This window comes from Hemiscyllium ocellatum, chromosome 3 (genome assembly GCF_020745735.1).
Source record: "Hemiscyllium ocellatum isolate sHemOce1 chromosome 3, sHemOce1.pat.X.cur, whole genome shotgun sequence".
Classification (NCBI taxonomy): Eukaryota; Metazoa; Chordata; class Chondrichthyes; order Orectolobiformes; family Hemiscylliidae; genus Hemiscyllium; species Hemiscyllium ocellatum.
In genome coordinates, this window is record NC_083403.1 from 9720553 (window position 1) to 9746698 (window position 26146).

Here is a 26146-nt window from a genome sequence, read left to right on the forward strand (position 1 = left end):
CGCCAAAATAGCAGTACTGCTAGTTGCTACAGGCCAGCTGAAAAGCCAGTTTCCAAAGGAAAAGATTGAAAACAGAGTACCACTGGCTGTAGCCAACCAGCTAAAAGTCAGTTCCTCAAAAAAGGGAAGAATAAAACCCAGCTCCATCAAAAGGAAAAAGGCCCCATCATACCACTAACTGTGGCCAGCCAACTCAAGAGCCAGGAACCTAATGTACACTGGCTGTGGCCAGTTGGCTCAAGAGCCACTTCCCACAGATGGACTAAAACTAAAAAAAAACTCACAGTTACACTGGCTATAGTCAGTCAGCTCAAGGTCAGTCCCTGAACTGAGGAGATTCTAATCTCCTGGTTATTTTATGAAGTGGTACAAAATATTATCAGTTAAAAATAAACAATAAGCATGAGTTCACAAGAAAAGCAGTTTACAGAGGAAAGGGACAGCAAGGCCAAACTTCAAGCCCCACTGTATAACCAGTCAACAGGGAAATGAGGATGTACCTCAAATCCCATGTTATATTATCCAAAAGAAAACAGTGGCACAAACTCACACAAGACAGTTCAATCAAATGAACGATAAAACAGTGCATAGAACACAGACACCCCTGGAACCTCTTGGTTATATTTTTTTCTTTTTTACTCTCTCCCTCCTCACAGTACATTGGCTGTGGTCACTCAGCTCAGAGTCCGTCCCCTGAACTGAGGAGATTCCAATCTCCTGTTTTTTTTAGTCATAGGTATGCAAAACACAATACACCAATAACAATACACAAGAGAAATAGGGACAGACCAGAGGGTGCCCAAAATTTCACAAAACAAACAGCATTACATAAAATACATGCAGGATTTTCACACAAGTCACTGTCCTCTTAATGATACTACAATGACAGAAATCCAATAAAGTGTCCATTTCAGCCCCTAATGGCAAAATTTACAGCAGGCTGGAGCCCACAGTACACAATTGGAAGCACTTAACACATCGCCTGCACCCAGGCACAAAGAAGAGTAGTCTACAAAACATAATATAGCCAAAAACAACATTCAACAATCAAACCCACTGATTACATAACTGAACTCCCCCGACACCCTCCTGTCCCTGAGGACCCTACACCCCACCTCACCCCAGCTCGAAACGTCCAGCCCAACACTGTCCCCATGACTTGTCCTACCTGCCTATCTTCCTTTCCACCCATCCACTCCATCCTCCCCTCTGACCTATCACCTTCATCCCCACCCCCATTCACCCATTGTACTCTTTGCTACCTTCCCCCACCCTCCTCCCTGATCTATCACCTCCATCCCCAACCCCATCCACCTATTGTACTCTATGCTACTTTCTCCCCACCCCACCCCCCTCTTATTTATTTTCCACTCCGCAGGCACCCTGCTTCTATTCCTGATGAAGGGCTTTTACCCGAAATGTCGATTTTCTTGATCCTCAGATGCTGCCTGAACTGCTGTGCATTTCCAGCACCACTCTAATCTAGAACCATGAACTGGTTAGACCATCTTTGGCTAGCCTTCCTTCCTTATTGGCCTTCCAGTCTTCAGCTGCCCTGTGTACTGACTGACCCTCCCCAGATCCGCTTTCCTCTGGGCTGTTCGTCAACCACTCAGCTCCCATTCACCCTGCATATTGAGTGGACCTCCCTGGGCTGCTTTTCTATGAGCAGTTTGTCAGTGTCTGGATTCCAGCTGCCCTGCATACTAACTGATCCTCCCCAGCCCGCGATCCTCCAAGCCCAGTCATCGTCCTCCCAGCTCCTGGTCATCCTACATACTAACCAAACCACCCCAACCTGCTTTCCTACAGTCGGGCTGTCAGCTTTCCAGCACTCGGCCTCCCCGCAAACTGACTGACCCTTTCACCTCACCAGCTTTCCTATGGACCAGCCTCCCTGTGGACTGACTGGTCCTCCCCAAGTCAGCCTTCCTATGGATCGGCCACTTGGCTCAGCCTCCCTGCGTACTGATCGGCTTGCCTATACCGGCATTTTTGTGAGCATGCAATCAGTTGCCTGGTCTCCACCCCACCCCAACCCACCTTCTCCACAGGCTGATCATTGACCATCCGGTCCCCAGCCAACTCGCAGGCTGGCTGCCTCTCCCCTGACCAGCTTTTCTGCAAGCATGCTGTTGGCTGCCTGGCCTTTGGGCAACCCCACATACTAACAGACCCCCATCCCAAGCCGGCTTTCCACCAGGCCAGTTATTGACCCTCCGGCTGACAGCCACCCCATGTACTGACTAGCCCACTCTGGGCCACATTCCTCCAGGTCGATTATCAGCCACCCAGCCCCTGGTTGATCCATGCACTAACTGGCCAGTAGGCTGCATTTCATCACACAGACCAGCCAAGGGCCATTGAGCACTCAGCACTCACGGTCCTGGGCCAACCTTCTAATCTCTAGCTACCCAACTACATACATAAAAGCTCCAAACACAATCAATTACAGACCCACATACAGTAACCAGATTTACAAAACCCTCACACAATAGAAATTCCCAACACTGGACAGAGTCCATGCCCAAAGGCAGAGTCCACATAAAAGAGCAAAGTCCACATCTGACAGCAGAGTCCCTACGTGAAAGCAAATCCACACACAGAGCAATCCACACACAAGCAAAGTTCACTCACGGGAACAGATTCCCCCTGTGGAAGCATGGTCCACACACAGGAGAATGCCCTACCCGTAATGACACAACCCACAAACCAACAATACAAGGCTAGGTCGCATCACAGAGTCATCCTGGAACTCACAAGTCTCTTCAACAGTACCACTGGCCATTTAGCCAGCCAATTCAGGAACCAGTTCTAATAAACAACAGTATATCCCGTTGTAACTGAGCCAGCACAGAAATCAGTTCTCCTCGCTGGAGTGCACTGGCTATGGCCAGCCAGTTCAAAGTCAGTTCCCCTGAACTGATGAGATTCTCATCTCCTGGTTATATTTTTTTTCAACTGAGGAGATTCTAACTTCCTGATTATATTGGTCAGCCAGGGCTTTACTGATTAGCCCAGGTCAATGGCCCCAACCAAGAACCTCGTAGTCAACAAGATCCAACCAGTTCCAATCACTACAATGTCTTCTGACAGTTATTAAATTCACAACATGGGAGCATAGATACAGGAGTACGCCATTCAGTCCCTCGAGCCTGTTCCATCATTCAATGATATCTTGGCTGATCTGTGCTCTGATTCCCTATATCTGACTTTGGCCAATATTCCTTAGTACCGCTGCTTTACTAAGATTTATCTATCTTACATTTAAAATTAACAACTGTTCCACCATCCACTGCTATTTCTGGAAGAACATTCCAAACATCTACCACCCTTCCTAAGTAGAGGACTTTTCTGGGATCTCCCCTAAACAGTCTGACCCTAATTCTCAGACTATGCTCCCTAGTACTTGAATCCCCAACCAGTGGGAAAAGTTATTTTAATGTACCTGTCTTTTCCTGTTAATATTTTGAAGACTTCAACCAGATCACCTCTTAACCTTCTAAACTTGAGAGAAAGCAGGCCTAATCTGTATATTCTGTCCTCAGAACTTAATGTCTGAAGTCCAGGCATTACTCTGATAAGTCTATGGTGTACTCCCTCCAAGACCAGTATATCCTTCCTTAGGTGTGGTGCCCAGACCTCCTCTCAGTACACCAAGTGGGGCCTAACCAGGGTTTTGCATAACTACAGCATTACATCTGCATCCTTGTCCTCTGGAATAAGGCCAGCATTCCATCAGCTTGCTTAAATATTTTCCAGTAAAAAGTGAGGTCTGCAGATGCTGGAGATCAGAGCTGAAAATGTGTTGCTGGTTAAAGCACAGCAGGTCAGGCAGCATCCAAGGAACAGGAAATTTGACGTTTCGGGCATAAGCCCTTCCATACCTGTTCATGACATTTAAAGATCTGTGCACCTGAAACCCTTTGGACATTTCTTTTGATCCATAATGGATACCTCACACTTGCCTGCATTGAATCTTATCAGATGCTGGAAAAGCGCAGCAGTTTTTACAGGGGGCAGGGTGGGAGGAGATGTAGTCTACGTAGCTGTGGGAGTCAGTCGGTTTATAGTAAATGTCCGTGTTGATTCGGTCGCCTGAGATAGAAATGAAGAGGTCTAGGAAGGGGAGGGAGGAGTCTGAGACGGTCCAGGTAAATTTGAGGTCGGGGTGGGAGGTGTTGGTAAAGTGGATGAACTGTTCAACCTCCTCGTGGGAGCACGAGGCAGCGCCGATACAGTCATCGATGTAGCAAAGGAAAAGGTGGGGGGTGGTGCCAGTGTAGCTGCGGAAGATGGACATATCCTACGAAGAGGCAGGCATAGCTGGGGCCCATGCGGGTACCCATGGCTACTCCTTTGGTTTGGAGGAAGTGGGAGGATTGGAAAGAGAAGTTGTTCAGAGTGAGGACCAGTTCAGTCAGTCGAAGGAGGGTGTCAGTGGAAGGGTACTGGTTGGTACGGTGGGAAAGGAAGAAGCGGAGGGCTTTGAGTCCTTTGTGAATGGGGCTGGAGATGTACAGGGACTGGATGTCCCATGGTGAAGATAAGGCGTTGGGGACCGGGGAAGCGAAAATCATGGAGGAGGTGGAGGACGTAGGTGGTGTCCCGAATGTAGGTGGGGAGTTCTTGGACTAAAGGGGACAGGACCGTGTCGAGGTATGCAGAGATGAGTTCGGTGGGGCAGGAGCAGGATGAGACAATGGGTCAGATGGGGCAGTCAGGTTTGTGGATTTTGGGCAGGGGGTAGAAACGGGCAGTGCGGGGTTGTGGGACTATAAGGTTGGAGGCGGTGGATGGGTGATCCTCTGAGGTGATGAGGTTATGGATGGTCTGGGAGATGATGGTTTGGTGGGGAGAGGTGGGGTCATGGTCAAGGGGGCAGAAGGAGGAGGTGTCCGCAAGCTGGCGTTTAGCCTCAGCAGTGTAAAGGTCGATGCACCAAACTACTACCGCGCCTCCTTTGTCTGCCGGTTTGATAGTGAGGTTGGGGATGGAATGGAGGGAGTGGAGGGCTGCACGTTCCGAGGGTGAGCGGTTGGAATGGGTGAGAGGGGTGGAGAGGTTGAGTCGGTTAATGTCGTGGCGGCAATTGGCTATGAAGAGATCGAGGGCAAGTAAGAGGCCAGCACGCGGTGTCCAGGTGGATGGGGTGTGTTGGAGGCGGGAGAAGGGGTCATCAGAGGGTGGGCGAGAATCCTGGTTGAAGAAGTAGGCACGGAGGCGAAGGTGGCAGAAGAATTGTTCAATGTCTCGCCATGTGTTGAACTCATTAATCCGGGAGCTTAGGGGAATGAAGGTGAGGCCTCTGCCGAGGACTGATCTTTCATCCTCAGAGAAGGGTAGTTCTGTCCCACCCTGCCCCCTGTAAAAACGCCATCCCATATTCCCAATTCCTTCGTCTCCGCTGCATCTGCTCCCAGGAGGACCAATTCCAATACCTTACAACCCAGATGGCCTCCTTCTTCAAGTACCGCAGATTCCCCCCAGAAGCGAGAAGGGGACATGAAAAGTCTTTAGCTGGTAGGATTAGGGAAAACCCAAAGGCTTTCTATAGGTATGTCAAGAATAAAAGGATGACTAGGGTAGGTATCGGTCCAGTCAAGGATAGTAGTGGGAAGTTGTGTGTGGAGGCGGAGGAGATTGGAAAGACATTAAATCAGTACTTTTCATCAGTATTCACTCAGGAACAGGACACTGTTGCTGATGTGAATATGGAATCACAAATAATTAGAATGGATGCCCTGGAAATATGCAGGGAAGAGGTTTTGGGAATATTGGAAAGGATGAATATAGATAAGTCTCCTGGGCCTGATGGCATTTACCCCAGGATCCTATGGGAAGCTAGGGAGGAGATAGCAGAGCCATTGGCCTGGATTTTTATGTCGTCATTGTCAACGGGAATAGTACCAGAGGACTGGAGGATAGCGAATGTGGTCCCATTGTTCAAGAAAGGGAGTAGGGATAGCCCTAGTAACTATAGGCCAGTGAGTCTGACTTCAGTGGTGGGCAAAGTCTTAGAGAGAATGGTAAGGGATAAGATTTATGAACATCTGGGTAGGAATAACGTGATCAGGGATAGCCAGCATGGTTTTGTGAAGGGCAGGTCGTGCCTCACAAACCTTGTTGAGTTCTTTGAGAAGGTGACTAAGGAAGTGGACGAGGGTAAAGCAGTAGATGTTGTGTATATGGATTTTAGTAAGGCGTTCGATAAGGTTCCCCATGGTAGGCTAATGCTAAAACTTCGGAGGTATGGCATTGAGGATACATTAGAGGTTTGGATTAGGAATTGGCTGGCTGGAAGGAGACAGAGGGTAGTAGTTGATGGATTATGTTCATCTTGGAGCGCAGTTACTAGCGGTGTACCACAAGGATCTGTTTTGGGACCATTGCTTTTTGTTATCTTTATAAATGATCTAGAGGAAGGACTTGAAAGCTGGGTAAGCAAGTTTGCGGATGACACAAAAGTCGGTGGAGTTGTGGATAGTGAGGAAGGAAGTGGTAGGTTACAGCGGGATATAGATAAGTTGCAGAGCTGGGCGGAAATGTGGCAAATGGAATTCAATGTAGCTAAGTGCGAAGTCGTTCACTTTGGTAGGAATAACAAGATGATGGATTACTGGGCTAATGGTAGGCTACTTGGTAGTGTGGATGAGCAGAGGGATCTTGGTGTCTATGTACACAGATCTCTGAAAGTTGCCACCCAGGTAAATAGTGCTGTGAGGAAGGCATATGGTGTACTGGGCTTTATTGGCAGAGGAATTGAGTTCCGGAGTCCTGAGGTCATGTTGCAGTTGTATAAGACTCTGGTGAGGCCTCATCTGGAGTATTGTGTGCAGTTTTGGTCGCCATACTATAGGAAGGATGTGGAAGCTTTAGAACGAGTGCAGAGGAGGTTTACCAGGATGTTGCCTGGAATGGTAGGAAAATCTTATGAGGAAAGGCTGAGGCACTTGGGGCTGTTCTCATTGGAGAAGAGAAGGTTTAGGGGAGATCTGATAGAAGTGTATAAGATGATTAGGGGTTTAGATAGGGTAGATACTAAGAACCTTTTACCGATGATGGAGTCAGGTGTTACTAGGGGACATAGCTTTAAATTAAGGGGTGGTAGGTATAGGACAGATGTTAGGGGTAGATTCTTCACACAGCGGGTTGTGAGTTCATGGAATGCCCTGCCCGTATCAGTGGTGAACTCTCCTTCTTTATGTTCATTTAAGCGGGCATTGGATAGGCATTTGGAAGTTATTGGGCTAGTATAGGTTAGGTAGGACTCGGTCGGCGCAACATCGAGGGCCGAAGGGCCTGTACTGCGCTGTATCCTTCTATGTGATCAACGATGCTCTCCACCGCATCTCCTCTACTTCCCGCGCCTCCGCCCTTGAGCCCCGCCCCTCCAATCACCACCAGAACAGAACACCACTGGTCCTCACCTACCACCCCACCAACCTCCATATACGTCATATCTTCCGTCGTCATTTCCGCCACCTCCAAACAGACCCCACCACCAGGGTTATATTTTCCTACCCTTCCCTCTCAGCTTTTCGAAAAGACCACTCCCTACGTGACTCCCTCGTCAGGTCCACACCACCCCCCACCAACCCAACCTTCACTCCTGGCATCTTCCCCTGCAATGGCAAGAAATACAAAACTCGTGCCCACACCTCCCCCCTCACTTCCTTCCAAGGCCCCAAGGGATCCTTCCATATCCGCCACAAATTCACCTGCACCTCCACACACATCATTTACTGCATCCGCTGCACCCGGTGTGGCCTCCTCTATATTGGGGAGACAGGCCACCTACTCGCAGAACATTTCAGAGAACACCTCTGGGACACCCGGACCAACAACCCAACCACCCCATGGCTCAACACTTCAACTCCCCCTCCCACTCCACCAAGGACATGCAGGTCCTTGGACTCCTCCATCGCCAGACCATAGCAACACGACGGCTGGAGGAAGAGCGTCTCATCTTCCGCCTAGGAACCCTCCAACCACAAGGGATGAATGCAGATTTCTCCAGTTTCCTCATTTCCCCTCCCCCACCTTGTCTCAGTCCCAACCCTCGAACTCAGCACCACCTTTGTAACCTGCAATCTTCTTCCTGACCTCTCCACGCCCACCCCACTCCCACTCCGGCCTATCACCCTCACCTTATCACCCTCACCTTAACCTCCTTCCACCTATCGCATTTCCAACGTCCCTCCCCCAAGTCCCTCCTCCCTACCTTTTATCTTAGCCTGCTTGGCACACTTTCCTCATTCCTGAAGAAGGGCTCATGCCCGAAACGTTGATTCTCCTGTTCCTTGGATGCTGCCTGATCTGCTGCGCTTTTCCAGCAACACATTTTCAGCTCTGATCTCCAGCAGCTGCAGTCCTCAGTTTCTCCTTGAATCTCATCTGCCACAGTTTTGCAGATTCAGTGAGTCTGTCAATATCTCTTCGTAATTTTATGCTATAATCTACGATGCAAATTAACTTTGTGTCGTCAGCAAATTTGGATATGTGATTTTTCTATGTCATTATTCAAGTCATTAATAAATAACGTGAATAATTAAGGCCATAATAGAGATCCTTGTGGGACACCACTATTTACATCATGCCAATTTGAGTAGTGACCCATTGTCCCAACATTTTGTCTCCTGGCACTTAACTAATTATCCCTACATTCTGCCATCTGGCACTCAGCTAATTTTCCAGCCATGTCAGTAATTTACCTTCAGTTCCATGGGTTTCTACCTTAGTTAATAATTTCTTATATAGTATGGAACTTTATCAAATGCTTTCTGAAAGTCAGTTTAAGCAACATTCATAGACAGTACCCTGTCCACTCCCCTCGTCAGATCTTCAAAAAATTCAATGACATTTATCAGGCACGATCTATCAGTCTTAAATCCATGCTGGCTCTCCATGTTTAACTGAGTATTTTCAAGGTGTTCAGTTACCCCATCCTTTTTTGAGTGAAATTAACTGTCAAATATATTGGGGATGAAATTGCTCTCCACCGTCAGCCAGTATGGGCTTAAAGCAATTGATGATCCATCTCAGATAGAACATAAGTCTATTAGCTTCAAAGAAATAGAGAACCTGGCTCTGCGTGAAATAATTCTAAGCCCATTTTGTTTTCTCTTCATTCTTCTCTTTATTTATATCCAGAAGTGACATCACATGCAATTGAATGGTTTTTCCCACCACCAAATCTCCTCTGGCAATTTTCACCAATCAACTACCATCATTAAATCCCCATATTTTCAATTGTTCAATTTATATGCAGGGCCCATTAAGCGCATTTTGTTCTAATGACGAAAATCAAGTTCACTTCCAGACACTGCCACACATTTCAGATTGATTGTTACAAAACTGTTGAACATTGATAGAGTTGCATCTATGGGCTTTACCTTAGGAATCAATCGATGTAATGTGAATGTATAAATTCACTCCACAGTTTCCTTTAAGAAACATTAAGAAAAAGTATTTTGCGTTGTTTGTTCTTTATTTCATGCATAAGTACAATTTTGGGGATTTACTGAGTACCAAGGGTACTCGCATGATACAACAGTAATCAAGTTATGGACTAATTAAAGCCATCAGTTTCTATCAATGACTCAATCTGAATTGTAATAAGTAATTCTTATTTATTTTCCTTTATTCTAGTTGTTGAGTGGCACTGGCTTTCTCCAGGCCCTGCAGCAGTTTCCAAAGGACACCATCAATGATGAAACAGTAGAACTTCTCCAGCCATATTTCATGATGGAAGATTATACATTTGAACATGCTAAGAAAGTCTGTGGGAATGTCGCTGGTTTGTTATCCTGGACTCAAGCAATGGCTTCTTTCTTTGCTATCAACAAAGAGGTGCTGCCGCTCAAGGTAATACTGAACAAAAAGAACATTAAAATGAACCAAAGCACATAAAAGATTTCACTACATGACTTGATTTCTGCACAAATATCCTTCAGAATTGTCGACTCTGCAGTTTGAATGTTTTCATATTTGCAGAAGTCTAAATGAAAATAGAAATGTTAATGGTTTCCAGCTTGTTACAAAACTTCAGTTATGAAGAACGCAGGATGGAACATTGGTGCCTTTGTTTTCTGGTTTAGCTTTAGGTTTCATCATATCTGGTTGTGCATTAGCTGAATATCTTAAATTTTCCTACCATCTTTCATGGAAAAATGGCAAAATACATTTTATTACTTTACACTCATTGGAACATAGAACACAAGTCAGTCATTTTGAACCTGTACTGTTATTTAAATCAGCTCTTGGCAGATTGGATCAGAATCCATTTCCCTGCTTTGGTTCAAATCCCCTAAGTAATCCTGCTGAACAAAAATATATTTATCTGATTTTTCAAATGACACAACCTCAACCACCTTTTGGCAAGAGAGTTCCAAACTCCCAGCACTCTTTGTGCTCTCACATCACACATATATAATTTGACTCTAATTTCAAGGTTATAATTCTTTATTCTCCTTTATGGGAAATAGATTCTTTCTATCCACCCTATGAAAATCTTTAAACATCTCAAACATTAGGTCAACAATAATCTTCTATACTGAAGTGAATACGTATCTAGATAATGTAACAAATAATCCTCATAATTTGACCATTTGAACCCCGGTATAATTCTAGTCAATGAGCACTGCCTCCCTCTCCACCACCCTCACCCCCACCCCCTCCTCCTTCTTTCATGATCAATTGTGTTTCTTCAGTTCAGTGCCCAGAACCAAATGCAGTAGGTACTCTGGATATATTTGATGTAGAACTCCATACAATTATAGCATAATATCTGCTCATTTTGTCTAGTTAGCCCTCTTGAGATAAAAAGCAACATTCTATGAAAGTTCTGAAAATTGTCTGTAGGGGCTGTACACTATTTTAATGTGTTTTTATACAAATGTATATATGCAGATATATATATTAAAGTCACAGAGATGTACAGCATGAAAACAGACCCTTTGGTCCAACACTTCCATGCTGACCAGATGTTCTAAATTAATCTAGTCCCATCTTTTAAATATTGTAATTGTACCAGCCTCCACCACTTCCTGTGGCAGGTAATTCCACACACACACAATTATTAGTTCCTAAATTCACTCTAATTATAAAATATTCTGATATAGCTTTCTTCAGCTCAAGGTAAATGAGTCCACACTTTCCGACCTTTACCTTAATTTGCCACTTTTTCCTGTACATCTAACATATCACTTTCTGTTTACGTCTATTGCTGGAACGTGCTGATATCAATGAGAAGGAAAATCTGCCGATGCTGAGATTGAGAAGACATTTTGTGAAAAGATTTGAAATGATAAGTTTCTGTTTTTAATACCTGTATTCAGGCTAATTTGGCAGTGCAAGAAAACCGCCTCCAACGGGCCATGAAGGAGTTAGGAAGTGCCCAGGCACAGCTGGATGAGAAGCAAGCTGAGCTTGACAAGGTACAGGCCAAGTTTGATGCTGCCATGAAGGAGAAAATGGTGAGTACTTGTAGCTAATTTTTTTTAATATGACTATTGATCAATGTCCAAATGTTCAAGTTTATCTATATTTTGATATATTTAATTTAATTATGTGTTTGTACAATGTGTTATTGACACTAAAAATGTAATATGGTGATGCATGTAAATTGCACCTGTATGAAGAGGATGCATTTTTTTGCTGCTAACTACACATCATCAGTTTATGCTGCCCAATACACATTATCAATTGTGTGAGGTAGGAAAATGTATTCAAAAAGTAAGTCTTGCATAGCTTAAAGAGGTTTAATGGGGGAGAAAATGGGTGAGATACAAAAATAGTATTTTGCATCAGTATTTACCGGGGAAAAGGATATGGAAGATATACACTGTAGGGAAATCAATGGTGACATCTTTTAAAATGTACAGATTACAGAGAAGGAAGTGCTAGATGTCTTGAAACGGGTAAAGGTAGATAAATCCCCAGAACCTGATCAGGTGTACCCTAGGACTCTGTGGGAATCTAGAGAAGTAATTGCCAGGCTCTTGCTGAGATATTTGTATCATCGATAGTCACAGGTGAGGAGCCGGAAGACTGAGGTTGGCTAACATGGTGCCACTGTTTAAGAAGGATGGTAAAGACAAGCCGTGGAACTGTAGACCAGTGAGCCTGACGTCGGTGGTGGGCAAGTTGTTGGAGGGAATCCTGAGGGACAGGATGTACAAGTATTTGGAAAGGCAAGGACTGATTAGGGATAGTCAACATGGCTTTGTGCATGGGAAATCATGTCTCACAAACTTGATTGAGTTTTTTGAGAAAGTAACAAAGATGATTGATGAGGGCAGAGCGGTAGATGTGATCTATCTGGACTTCAGTAAGGCATTCGACAAGGTTCCCCATGGGAGACTGATTAGCAAGGTTAGATCTCACGGAATAAAGGGAGAACTAGCCATTTGGATACAGAACTGGCTCAAAGGTAGAAGACAGAGGGTGGTGGTGGAGGGTTGTTTTTCAGACTGGAGACCTATGACCCGTGGATGCCACATGAATGAGTGCTGGGTCCTCTACTTTTTGTCATTCACCTAAATGATTTTGATGCGAGCATAAGAGGTAGAGTTAGTAAGTTTGCAGATGACACCAAAATTGGAGGTGTAGTGGACAGCGAGAGGGTTACCTCAGATTACAACAGGATCTTGACCAGAAGGCCAATGGGCTGAGAAGTGGCAGATGGAGTTTAATTCAGAAAAATGTGAGGTGCTGCAGTTTGGGAAAGCAAATCTCAGCAGGACTTATACACTTATGGTCAGGTCTTAGGGAGTGTTGCTGAACAAAGAGACCTTGGAGTGCAGGTTCATAGCTCCTTGAAAGTGGAGTCGCAGGTAGATAGGATAGTGAAGGTGTGTTTGGTATGCTTTCCTTTATTAGTCAGAGTATTGAGTACAGGAGTTGGGAGGACATGTTGCGGCTGTACAGTACATTGGTTAGGCCACTGTTGGAATGTTGCGCGCAATTCTGGTCTCCTTCCTATTGGAAAGATGTTGTGAAACTTGAAAGGGTTCAGAAAAGATTTACGAGGATGTTGCCAGAGTTGGAGGATTTGAGCTACAGGGAGAGGCTGAACAGGCTGGGGCTGTTTTCCATGAGTGTCGGAGGCTGAGAGGTGACCTTGTAGAGGTTTATAAAATTATGAGAGGCATGGATCGGGTAAATAGGCAAAGTATTTTCCCTGGGGTTGGGGAGTCCAGAACTAGAGGGCATAGGCTTATGGTGAGAGCGGAAAGATATAAAAGAGAGAAACGGGGCAGTTTTTTCATGCAGAGGGTGGTACGTGTATGATTAAATTAGACTTACAGTGTGGAAACAGGCCCTTCGGCCCAACAAGTCCACACCGACCCGCCGAAGCGCAACCCACCCATACCCCTACATTTACCCCTTACCTAACACTACGGGCAATTTAGCTTGGCCAATTCACCTGACCCGCACATCTTTGGACTGTGGGAGGAAACCGGGGCACCCGGAGGAAACCCACGCAGACACGGGGAGAACGTGCAAACTCCACACAGTCAGTCGCCTGAGTCGGGAATTGAACCCGGGTCTACAGGCGCTGTGAGGCAGCAGTGCTAACCACTGTTCCACCGTGCCGCCCAATGGAATGAGCTGCCAGAGGAAGTGGTGGAGGCTGGTACATTTGGATGAGTATATGAATAGGAAGGGTTTTGAGGGATATGGGCAAGTGGGACTAAATTGGGTTGGCATATCTGGTCGGCATGGACGGGTTGGACCGATTCTGTTTCCATGCTGTACATCGCTATGACTCTATGACCTGATGTCCAGAGCAATTATAATATCAGCAATTAAGATGCAGAACCTTCCAGAGCCAATGTTTTTCACTTTACCCACCTGATGTAGACAATAACAAAACAGATAACAATGTATTTCTGATATTTTAAGTGATTAAGCTTTCCACCCACCTTTTTAAATGGATGATGAGAATGCTGGAGAAATTCTACCCCTAATTGTATGGCTAACATTCAGAGGGCTGAGGAACTGACACTAACTGAAGCTGTTTTTTTTTATTGCTGCAAATGTGTTGCTGGTCAAAGCACAGCAGGCCAGGCAGCATCTCAGGAATAGAGAATTCGACGTTTCGAGCATAAGCCCTTCATTTTTTACTGTTTTTTTTATTGTTTAGGATTTGTTGGAAGATGCAGAAACATGTAGAAGAAAGATGGAAGCTGCATCAGCATTGATTGATGGTCTGAGTGGTGAAAGAATCAGATGGACAGAGCAATGCAAGGAGTTTAAAGCACAAATCAACAGGCAAGTGCTAACACTTGTTGCTCATAATATTATAAATATCAGAACCCTGATGTCCAACGGGGACAGGTTAAAATTACAGGTGAAGCACTTAAAGCTTACATCATCACTGTTTTAACTGCACACTTCGAGGAGGAACCTAAAGTTTGAGTTTCATGAAAATATTCAAATCAGATAGATATTAATATAGATAAGTGTGAGGTCTTGCATTTTGAAAAGTTGAATCAAGGTAGGAGTTTCATGGTGAATAGTAGGGCCTTAAGGAGTGTAGTGGAGCAAAGGGACCTTGAAGTTCAAGTGCATGGTTCTTTGATCGCGGAATCACAGGTAGACAGGGCAGTGAAGGAGGCTTTTAGCACACTGGGCTTTTTTCTTTAGAGCACAGGAGACTGAGAGGGGATCTTATAGAATCATGAGAGGCATCGATACGGTGAATGCACTTCGTCTTTTTCCCAGAGTTAAGGAATTGAAGACTGGAGGGCATCAGTTTAAGGTTGGAAAGGGAAAGAGGAAAAGGGGACCCCAAAGGACAATGTTTTTACACAGACAGGTTTTGAAGGATATGGGCCAAGTGCAGGGAAATGGGGTTCGTGTGGATGGACATTTTTGTCGGGATGGACCAGTTTGAGCCAAAGTGCCTATCTCCTTACTGTAAGATGCCATGATTCTAAGACCTCATACTAAACCTGTAGGATGCCCATACTTTATAACTAACATCACAATAGTTCCACTTGAGTCAGAATTACCTTTAAGAACAAAAGAGAAGTACAGCACAGGATCAGCTACCTCGGCCCTCCAAGCCTGTGCTAATCATCATACCCTAATTAAACCAAAAAAACACCTTCTACCCTTAATCAGTCTGTATCCCCCTATTCCCTCCCTATTCATGAAACCATCCTGATGCCTCTTAAATGTCGCCAATGTGCCTGCTTCCACCATCTCTTCTGGCAATGCATTCCAGGTTTCTACCACTCTCTGTGTGAAAACCTCCCATCTCCCTTAAACTTTCTCCCTCTCACCTTGAACTTGTGTCCCCTTTGTAATTGGAACTTCAACTATGAGAAAAAAAGCCTCTGACAATCCACCATATCTATGCCTCTCATAATTTTGCAGCCACCGATCAGGTCTGCTCTCAGCAACCATCTTTTCAGTGAAAACAATCCTAGGCTTTTGAATCTTTCCTCATAGCCAATGCCCTTGAGACCAATCAACACCCTGGTGAACCTTCTCTGCACTCTCTCCAAAACTGCACACAATACTCCAAATGCAACTGGATAAGGGTTTTATATAGCTGCAACATGGTTTGCCAACTCTTGTACCCTCCATTCCCCGGCCAGTGAAGGGTGGCATGCCATATGCTGATGCTTTAACTCTGGTGACAAAAGGACTAGGCACCAGAAAAGCCTGATGATGAATTAGCATTTATTAGAGAATAGAAAATAACTAGAAAAAGAACCATTAAGGAATTAAAATCTTTTATTGAGGTATTATGATTTGAAGTACACAGCCTGAAAGGAATTCAGTCATAACTTTCTGAAGGAAATTAGGTTTCTATTTGAAATGAAGATATTGCTGAGGCTATGTGAAAAGCACAGGCATTAGAAATAATTGAACATTTAGACAAAGTGCTTCCACAGGCATATTGGACTGAAAGCCCACCTTTTAAGTTATGATTCAATGCTGCAAAGATGTTTCTGGTGCCCAACAGGCACTTTTGGAGGATACCTTTTCAATTGTTCCTACATTCTTGACAGGAGTCAGAATCTTAATCTGAGTGGCTATTCATATAACCTTGCAATTAGTCTGTGACCTGACTGCCTGGTTGGTATAGTGAAGGGTTTGATGAAGGGCTTTTGCCCAAAACGTCAATTTTCCTGCTCCTCAGATGCTGCCTGGCCTGCTGTGCTTTTCCAGCACCACTCTGATCTAGTCACTGAACTCCAGCATCTGCAATCCTCACTTTTGCATAGTCTGGTGTAGCACAGAGCGGGGACTCTGGCAGTGAAAAGACACAGCCTGGTGTAGCCTGGAGCACGGAGTCTGGCAGTGGCATGGTGTGGGCTGGGTAGCCCAGAGTCAGACTTTGGTGGTGGCATGGTGTGGGATTCTAGGGGCAGAGGAAGAAATGTTGGACTCTGTTTAATTATCCTCTTTAATTTTTAGGGTGAACGATATAGGGTGAACAAATCAAAATAGATATTTACAACTACCATGTCTGCAAAACAGAAGATAGTGAAATTTGAATAACATCAGGAATTTTTAAAAAAGACAATCTGATGATGAATGTGTAGCCATTGTTAATTTTCATAGAAATCCGTGGGGCAGGAGAGTCGATGTTTCAAGCATGAGTTCTTTACCAGGAATGAAGAGTTCCTGATGAAGAGCTTATGCTCGAAAAGTCAACTCTCCTGCTCCTCAATGCTGCCTGACCTGCTGTGCTTTTCCAACACTACACTTTTTGACTCTGATCTCCAGCATCTGCACTTTCTCCCTGTCACAGAAATCCATTGGGTTCACTGTTAGAGAAGGAAATCGGCTGATTTTACCTCATTTATCCTACATGTGACTCTGGTTCTCAAATGTGGATGACTCTCAACTGCTTTTTGAAAGATCCTGGAAAGCCAATGAGCTCAAGGGTGATGGAGGATGGGCAACAATTGCCAGCCTTGCCAATGACCTTCATCCCATGAAAGAATGTACTCAAAGCAATTGCTCTGATTGGAATTCTGTCATGAAAACAACAGAAATATCCGTTTTGCACCCTTTCAAAGATCCATTACTTCACTGACTCATTGGACCCCTAGCTTGTCACCAACCAAAATGAAGAAGGCTTATTCAGGAAGATTGCAAAAAACATTAAGTGACTTTGATTAGTAAGTGCAGAGATAATGTCAAGATGTCAGGCTCAAAACAATTCATCTCCTCAAACCATTTAAACATCATCTGCCTCTCATTGGATCATATATTTCAAAACCCATCAAACCAGAGTGGAAGAAAGTCATCCTTAATCCCTTGGACTGCCTAGGAGAACAGAGCAAATTCTATGGTTCTATAATTCTATCCATCTTTTTTGCACTTAATTCTCTTCTGATTTTCAAACTGCAGATTGACTATGCTTGCATCACTTGCTTGCCCCATGTTTACTCTTTCCAGCTTCATAACTTATTTCTTTCAGGTAACCAAATTCTTCCACCTAGTCAGTGGTGGTGTGGAAGCCTAAACTACAGGTGCAGAAGGGACTGATGAAGAAGCTTCCATTAATTAGTACACTTGGTGCTATGGAGGAATTTGAAAGAAAGGATGAGAATTTTAAAATCAAGTAATTGCTTGACTGGGTGCCAGCGTAGGTCAGTGATCACAGGAGTGGTAGGTTATGGTTCTTGGTTCAAGTTAAGACATGATCATCAGAATTTTGATTTACCTCAGTTTTATGAAGGGTAGAATGTGGGAGAACTCCAGGAGTACATTGGAGTAGTTATGGCTAGTGATTATGAAGACACACTGAGAGTATTACCATCAGGTATAGTGAGATGAGCAATATTGAGCAATGGCATAAAGGTGGAAAAAAACAATCTTAGTGACGTTTCAGATGGGAAGTTAGGACTCCTTTTTGGGATCAAATACGGCACCCAGGTTTGACACTCAGGCTAATCTTAGTCTGTTGCCACTTGTCAGGGGGGAAGGATAGAGTAGGCTAGAAAGAAGGAAAGGAATTTGGAATGCTACCAAAAGCAATGGCTACAGTATTCCCATATTTAATAGGAGAAATTTGTGCTCATCTAGCTCTGCAATACTGCTTGTCAGATATGCTGTCTGATAGTTTAATAATAGTGGAGGATCAAATGACGAAGTGGCAGTGAGGCAGCACAGGATATCATCAAAATCATGTGAAAACTTACAGCAGTTTTAGTTGAAAACACTTAGGCTCAATGTAAAGATGAGAAGTAGAATGGAGCCGCAACCCCTTGTGGGATTTAAAGGTAACTGTGTAGGAGCCTGAAGAGAAACTCCCAATACTGGGATAAACTGTTCTGACTAGAACCATTGCAGCCACAACATAGCCCTGTGTCTTGTGCAGCACATTTGTTGCACTCTACACCAACTCCAGAAACTCAAGTGTAGCCCCTAGAGCCGTGCTCCCAAACTGAGTAGGTTGGGACCCGAATAGGATGGCAAGCTCTGACATGTGGCTGTTGGAGAGTTCTGAGCAAGTTATAACACTGTACAGCTGTTCTCCCATTCTCTCAGTATGTACTGAGGTGTCACAACACATTCAAGCTTCGAAATGGAGTAACAAAGGAAAAGGTTTGAGAAGCACTGCCTGAGAGTTTAATCAGAACTATCCACTGAGTAATAATTACATCAAATAACACATCTGAACATGTGTTTAATAGAGGGTAGTATCTGGAGTGGTCAGTTTGAAATTGCCCCCAGGTTATCATCACTCATTGCTTACTCTCTGTGTTCCAGGAGCATACCCATAATGCTCAGACAAATTACCTTCCCAAGGTGGTGTCCAGCATACCCATGCCAGGAGTGAGCTCACACAGTGCATGCAGCATTTTGTTTTGAAAACAGCATCCATAACACCCAGAAAGTCAGGGGTTACATAGCCATACTTCATGGAGACAGATAATTCAACATTCACCATGTTCGCCTGGAAGCTGTATTGTATTTTACAGATGGCCTGGTGTTTGACAATGCTGTTTTTCACCTCTGCTCTTGATCGTTCAGTAGTCATTTCACTTCATCTTTTGCATATTAGGTTGGTGGGAGATGTGCTGTTGGCTACCGGATTTCTCTCATACAGTGGTCCCTTCAATCAAACCTTCAGAGACATACTGTTTAAAGTAATTTGGGAAGGAGAGTTGCAGAAAAAGAGAATACCCTACACAGATAGTATGAACCTCATAAACTTTCTGGTGGATCAGCCTACGGTAAGACTGGCTCACACACATTTGTCTATTAACTTTTATAATAAAATGTTTTTCAGTGCTGCAGTGAAAGTTGTTGCATATACTAAAAATGTTTGTTTTTAATACTCTTTAATGACATTACTGTCTTGGTTAAAGATGTCCTCATTTATATCTGTCACCTAGTTTGTTTCCTATTGTCTGAAACAAATATGTTTTATTGGATAAATAGAAATGTTAATGTTTCCAGCTGAAATTGTTTCCTCACTCTCTACACCCCAAACATGACACTGAAGGCCCTAACTTTGCCATCCTGTGTTATTTGTGCAGCTTATGCCTTTAAAAGATCTATTTTGAAGGCATACTTGTTTCAATATTGCTCGCCCACTATTAGAAGTGAAACATGTGAAACCTCACCTGATGTTATAAAATTCAGGGTGAAGTTAATAAAACTAGAAAGCTAGTTTCATGGGGATAACACTTGTCAACAATAAAGAAGGAGTTTGTTTTTATTCTTCATGGGACGTGCATGTTGTCAGCAAGGGCAGCTTTTGTCATCTGTCCCACATTAGCCTGGAATAAATTGGCTTTCTAGGCCACTTCAGAGTCTATCACATTGCTATGGGGAAACTCACATAGGAAAAACCAGGAAAGGATCGAAAGGGTGTTAGTGTTGCCTGGTGTTAGAGCACAGTTAGCTATGAAGAGAGGGTTGTTTTCTTTGGAGCAGAAAAGACTGAGTGGGCGTGTAAAAGAGCATAAGGGGCCTGGACAGGGTGGATAGGAAGCAGTTGGATCCCCTTGGTCAAAAAATCGGTATCGAGGAAGCTTAATTTTGAGGTGAAAAGCAGGAGGTTTACAGGATGTTTGAGGAAAACATTTTCACCCAGGTGGTGACTCAGGGCTGGAACACATTGCCTAGGAGAGAGGTTGGGATGGAAATGTCAGAACCTCTAAAGCATATTTGGATAAGCACTTGAAATGTTATAATATTCAAGGCTATGGGTCAAGTGCTGGGAAAGTGGGACTAGTGTAGATTTAGCATAGTTTCTGGGGTTCAGACTCGATGGGCTGAAGGAACTTTTCTGTACATCATAATTTTATGACTCTAGTCTCCAGAGTGAGGCACAGCCCTAGAGCAGGGCAAGACTGGCAGCTCACTGGATTGCCTTCAATGCCAGGATATCTTTCCTTAGATCTGAGGCCAAAACCATCTATACTATTGTAGCTATTGTCTAACTAGTGCCGCATAGTTTTAGCAAAACCTCCTTATTTTTAGACCCCATTCCCTTCGAAATAAAGTCCAGCATTCCATTTGCCTTCCCGCTGAATACCCACTGAAATTGGGGGTACCAACTTTTTGTGACTGAATGTAAAGTCCATTAGCTGGATTGGTAGGTTTTGATCATATCTCCAGAGCATTAGCCTGGGCTTTTGGATGATGAGTCATCATCTCCTCAAAGTCAAGAAGAAAATAAAGTGCTCAACTGACACTCATATTCAATTTTGCAGTAGTTAACCCCAAGACAACTTGAAGAAATCAGTTAAAGAAATAGCGTGCCTGCTGTATTGATGAGGAAAATGAAGAGGTTAAAACAGCTCAAGGTGTTGTCCTGTATTTTCACATTGACTCATCTGATTTTGGGAATGTTGAAGAATATGCTTTGCAGAGATAATAGCAAATCCTGGAGTGCTGCAGATTGGATAAGATTGAAAATGGTTTGAAGCCCGTGTTTGTTCTATTAGAAGTTAGTAAGAATCTTGTTTGCTGTACAGCTTTCAGAGTTTGAAGAGATTTCAGAAATAGGGTATTTGGAAAAAGAGAAAGAGAGAGAGATTTTGGGAAAGAAAGAGTTTTGACTTGAACCATCACTGAAGTGTGTTCCACAATAATTAATCTTAAAACTCAACTTCAGGGAATATAGTACACCAACACAACATAGACAATAGTGCCAGAATTAAGGTAGAAAATGTGTGAATGTGACTTTTCATTAATGTGGTCTTTGGTGTGGGCAGTATTGATATTCTTCATTAAAGGATACCATGTATTGTGAGACTGGAGGCACATATAAGCCAGACCACATAGGACTAGCAGATTGTCTTACCTCAGGACATTAAGCTGTCACTAATTTTGGCACCTTTTTTGTTAGTACCAGGTCTATTGATTATTATAGAAACATAAAAGATAGGAACAGGAGTAGAACATTCTATCCCAGAAGCCCACTCTACCATTCAATATGATCATGGATGATCATCAAGCTCAATATCCTAACCTCATTCTTCTTCATATTCTTTGATCCCTACAGGCACAAGAGCAATGATTCCACAGGTGCACCACTTTCTGGGGATAAAATGTTCTCCACATCTCAACCATAAAAAATTTATCCCCTATCATTAACCAATGATCCCTGTATCTGGATGCCCCCAACAGTGGAAACATCCTTCCTGTATCTAATCTGTCTAACTGTCTTAGAATTTTATAAGTTTGTATGAGATCCCTCTCATTCTTCTAAATCTCCAGTGAATGCAATCTTAACCAACTCAATCTCTCCTCATACATCTGTCTTACCATCCCAAGATTCAATTTGGGAAACGTTTGCTACACCCAGATAAGGAGATCAAAACTGCGCACAATTTACCCAGTGTGGCCTCATCAGTTCCATGTATAATTGCAGCAAGACAATGTGTTCATTTACTCAAATCCTCTTGTTATGAAGGCCTACACACAATTTGCCTTCTTTACTCTGTCCCTACATCTCATAGAATCCCTACAGTGTGGAAGTTGGCCATTCGGCCCATCAAATCCATACCAATACCCTGAAGAGCATCCCAATCACCCCACCCTTGTAGCCCTGCATTTCCAGTGGCCAATCCACTTAATCTGCACATCTTTGGACTGCGGGAGGAAACTGGAGCACCCAGAGGAAATTCACACAGTCACGGGAAGAACATGCAAACTCCACACAGACAGTCACCTGAGGCTGGACTCAAACCTGGGTCCCTGGTGCTGTGAGGCAGCAGTGCTAACTATGAGCCACCGTGCCACCTTTTACCAACTGCCACCAGCTCTGCCATTCAATATGATCATGGCTGTTCATCAAACTCACAGCCATTCATATAATAATCTGCCTTCCTATTTTTGATGCCAAAGTGGATAACATTACATTCACACAATCATTCTGCATCTGTCATGCATTAGCTTACTCACACAGCCTGCCCAAATCACACTGCAATATCTCTGCATCCTTCTCACCCTCCTATTCAGCTTTGTGTTAACTGCTAATTTTGATATTGCATTTAGTTTTAATATTACCTTTTGTTCCCTCATGAAAATCATTATCATATCATGTGAATTGCTGTAGCCCTAGGACCAATCCCTCCAGCACTCACAATTCACTGCCTCCCATTCAAAAAAAAACATTTATTCCTCCTCTTTGTTTCTGATCTACTAACAAATTTTCTGTTCATCTCAATATACTACCACCAATCCCATGCACTTAAATGTTACTTATTAATCTCTTTTGTGGGACTTTGTCAAAAGCCTTCTGAAAGTCCAAATAAACCATATCCCCCCAGATTTCCCATCAACGCTACTAAATACATCGTCAAGGAATTCCAACAGATGTACCAAGCATGATTTCCCTTTCCTAAGTCCATGCTTTCATAAGTCTACCAGTGTTTTCTAATTATTCTGCCATCAAATCCTTGATCATGGCCATTGATCAGGTGGGCTGGATGGGCCGAGCAGTGGCAGGTGGAATGTAATTAGATAAATGTGAGGTGCTGCATTTTGGAAAAGCAAATCAGGTCATGACTTATACACTTAATGGTCAGGGCCTGGGTGTGTTGCTGAACAAAAGTATCTTGTAGTTCAGGTTCATAGCTCCTTGAAATTACAATCACAATAGATAGAGTAGTGGCGAAGGCATTGGCATGCTTTCCTTTATTGGTCAGTGCATTGAGTACAGGAGTTGGAAAGTTATGTTGCGGCTGTACAGGACATTGGTTAGGCCACTTTTGGAACATTGTGTGCAATTGTGGTCTCCCTGCCGTAGGAAGGATATTGTGAAACTTGAAAGGGTTCAGAAAAGATTTACAAGGATGTTGTCAGGGTTGGAGGGTTTGAGCTACAGGGAGAAGTTGAATAGGCTGGGGCTGTTTTCCCTGGAGTGTCAGAGGCTGAGGGGCACCTTACAGAGGTTTATGAAATCATGAGGGGCATGAATAGGGTAAATATGGATGGGGAGTCCAAAACTAGAGGGAATAGGTTTAAGGTGAGCAGAGGCAATCTTTTCATACAAAGGATGGTGCATGTACACAATGAGCTGTTAGAGAAAATAGTGGGTTGGTACAATTACAACATTTAAAAGGCACCAGGATGGGTACATGAATAGGAAGGGTTTAGAGGTATGTGGGCCAAGTGCTGGCAAATGGGACTAAATTAATTTAGGATATCTGGTTGGCATGGACGAGTTGGACTGAAGGGCCTGTTTCTGTTCTGTACATCTCTCTGACTCTATCTTAACCACTACTGGCATCAGGCTCACTAGTCAATAATTCCCTATTTTCCGTTACATCCCAGTTTAAATAGAGGGGTTACATTAGCTACCCTCCGATCTGCAGGAATTGTTTCAGATTCTAAAGAAACTTGGATGGTCATCATTAATGCATCCATTATCTCTGGAGCTATTGCCTACCCTTTCAATAACATTTCCCAATCCATCATTGCCAGTTTTACACTTTACAATAGGAACATAAGAATTAGGAACGGGAGAAGGCAATCCTTGAGCTTCTCTGCCATTTAATATGACCATTAGAATTAGAATCCCCACAGCATGGAAACAGGCCCTTTGGCCCAACAAGTCCACTCCGACCCTCCAAAGAGCAACCCAGCCAGACCCATTCCCCTAAACAATATATACCCCTGACTAATAATCAACACTATGGACAATTTAGCATGGCCAATTCACCTAAATGCACATCTTTGGATTGTGGAAGGAAACCAGAGCACCCAGAGGAAAGCCACACAGACACGGGGAGAATGCACAAACTCCACACAGGTCCCTGGCACTGTGAGGCAGTAGTGCTAACCACTGAGCCACCTTTGCCACTGATAAGGGCTGATCTCAGTTTAGCCTAACTTCACTTTCATGCCAACTCTCCTTAACCCTTCAACTCATTGCTAATTAAAAACTCCTCAAATTTACTCAGTGTCCCACCACTCTCTGAGATAAGTAATTCCCCTTCATCTCTGTTTGAATCTGCTACCACTTACTCTAAAAGTATGACCTCTCATTCAAAATGCTCAACCTGAGGAGTAACATCTCTATACATCTACTTCATCAAGCCCCTTTTTAATTGACAAGTGGGACATGGGTGTCACTGGCTGGCCAGCATTTATTGTCCATTCCTGGTTGCCTTTGAGAAGATGGTGGTACTATTTTTAGATTAGATTAGATTAGATTACTTACAGTGTGGCCCAACAAGTCCACACCGATCCGCCAAAGCGTAACCCACCCAGACCCATTCCCCTACATCACCCCTGCACCTAACACTATGGGCAATTTAGCATGGCCAATTCACCTAACCTGCACATTTTTGGATTGTGGGAGGAAACCAGAGCACCCGGAGGAAACTCACGCAGACACGGGGAGAATGTGCAAACTTCACACAGGCAGTCACCTGAGGCAGGAATTGAACCCGGGTCTCTGGAGCTATGAGGCAGCAGTGCTAACTGCTGTGCCACCGTGCCACCCACTGAGCTGCTCTATTGAACTACTGCAGTCCACATGCAACTGGTGGACCTACAATACCCTTAGGGAGGGAATACCAGGATTTTGATCAGAAGAGTGATATATTTCCAAGTCAGGATGGTGATTGGTTTGGAAGGGAACTTGCAGCTGATGGTGTTCCCATATAGCTGCTATCCTTGTCCTTCTATGTGGAAGTAATAGTAGGTTTGGAAGGTGCTATCTAAGGATCTTTGGTTAATTTCTGCAGCGCATATTGCAAATGGTACACAGTGCTATTACTGAGCGTCTCTGTGGAGGGGGTGAATGCTTGTGGATGCAGTACCAATCAAGCAGCTGCTTGATCCTGGATGGTGTCAAGCATCTTGGGTGTTGTTCAAGCTGTACCCATCCAGGCAAGAAGTGAGTATTCCATCACACTCCTGACTTCAGTCTTGTAGCTGATGGAAAGGCGTTGGGGAGCAGGTGGTGAGTTACTCACCACAGTCTTCCTAGCCTCTGAGCTGCTCTTGTAGCTACTGTATTTGTGTGGCAACTGCAGTTGATTTTCTGGTCAGTGTTATTAAGTGCACAATTTGATAGTGGGGGATTCAGTGACAGCAACATCATTGAATGTCAAGGGGTGATGTTGGATTGTCTCTTATTGGAAATGGTCATTGCCTGGCATTTACATGGGCAAGTGTTACTTGCCACTTGTCAGCCCAAGCCCAGATATAGTCCAGATCTTGTTGCATTTGAACATGGACTGCTTCAGTGTCTGAAGAGCTGGTGCTAAACTGTCTGCAAGTATCAGTGAGCATCTTCACTTCTGATGGAGGGAAGATCAATGATGAAGCAGCTGAAGATGTTGGGCCTAGGACATTACCCAGAGGAACTCCTGCAGAGATGTCCTAGAGCTGACATAGAGTCATACAGTCGTGTAGATGTACAGCACAGAAACAGACCTTTCAGTTCTTGCTGACGAGATATCCTAAATTAATCTAGTCCCATTTGCCAGCTTTTGGCCTGTATCACTTTAAATCCCTCCTGTTCATATATCCATCCAGATGCCTTTTAAATGTTGCAATTGAACCAGCCTCCACCACTTCCCCAGGCAACTCATTCCGTGCACGCACCACCCTCTGCGTGAAAACGTTGCCCCTTAGGTCCCTTTTAAATCTTTACCTGCTCACCTTAAACCTACTCCTCTAGTTTTGGACTCCCCTACCC

General features: G+C 44.0%; 1 protein-coding gene across 1 annotated transcript in view; it reads left to right on the forward strand.

The window, feature by feature from the left end:
- LOC132834399 (dynein axonemal heavy chain 8-like) overlaps positions 1–26146 on the forward strand; it is a 1143262-nt gene that overhangs the window by 980865 nt on the left and 136251 nt on the right. The window contains exons 69-72 of the mRNA XM_060853284.1: positions 9652–9867; positions 11340–11477; positions 14150–14277; positions 19040–19211. Of these exons, the coding sequence (XP_060709267.1) occupies positions 9652–9867; positions 11340–11477; positions 14150–14277; positions 19040–19211 (654 nt within the window). The remainder of the gene's footprint in view (positions 1–9651; positions 9868–11339; positions 11478–14149; positions 14278–19039; positions 19212–26146) is intronic.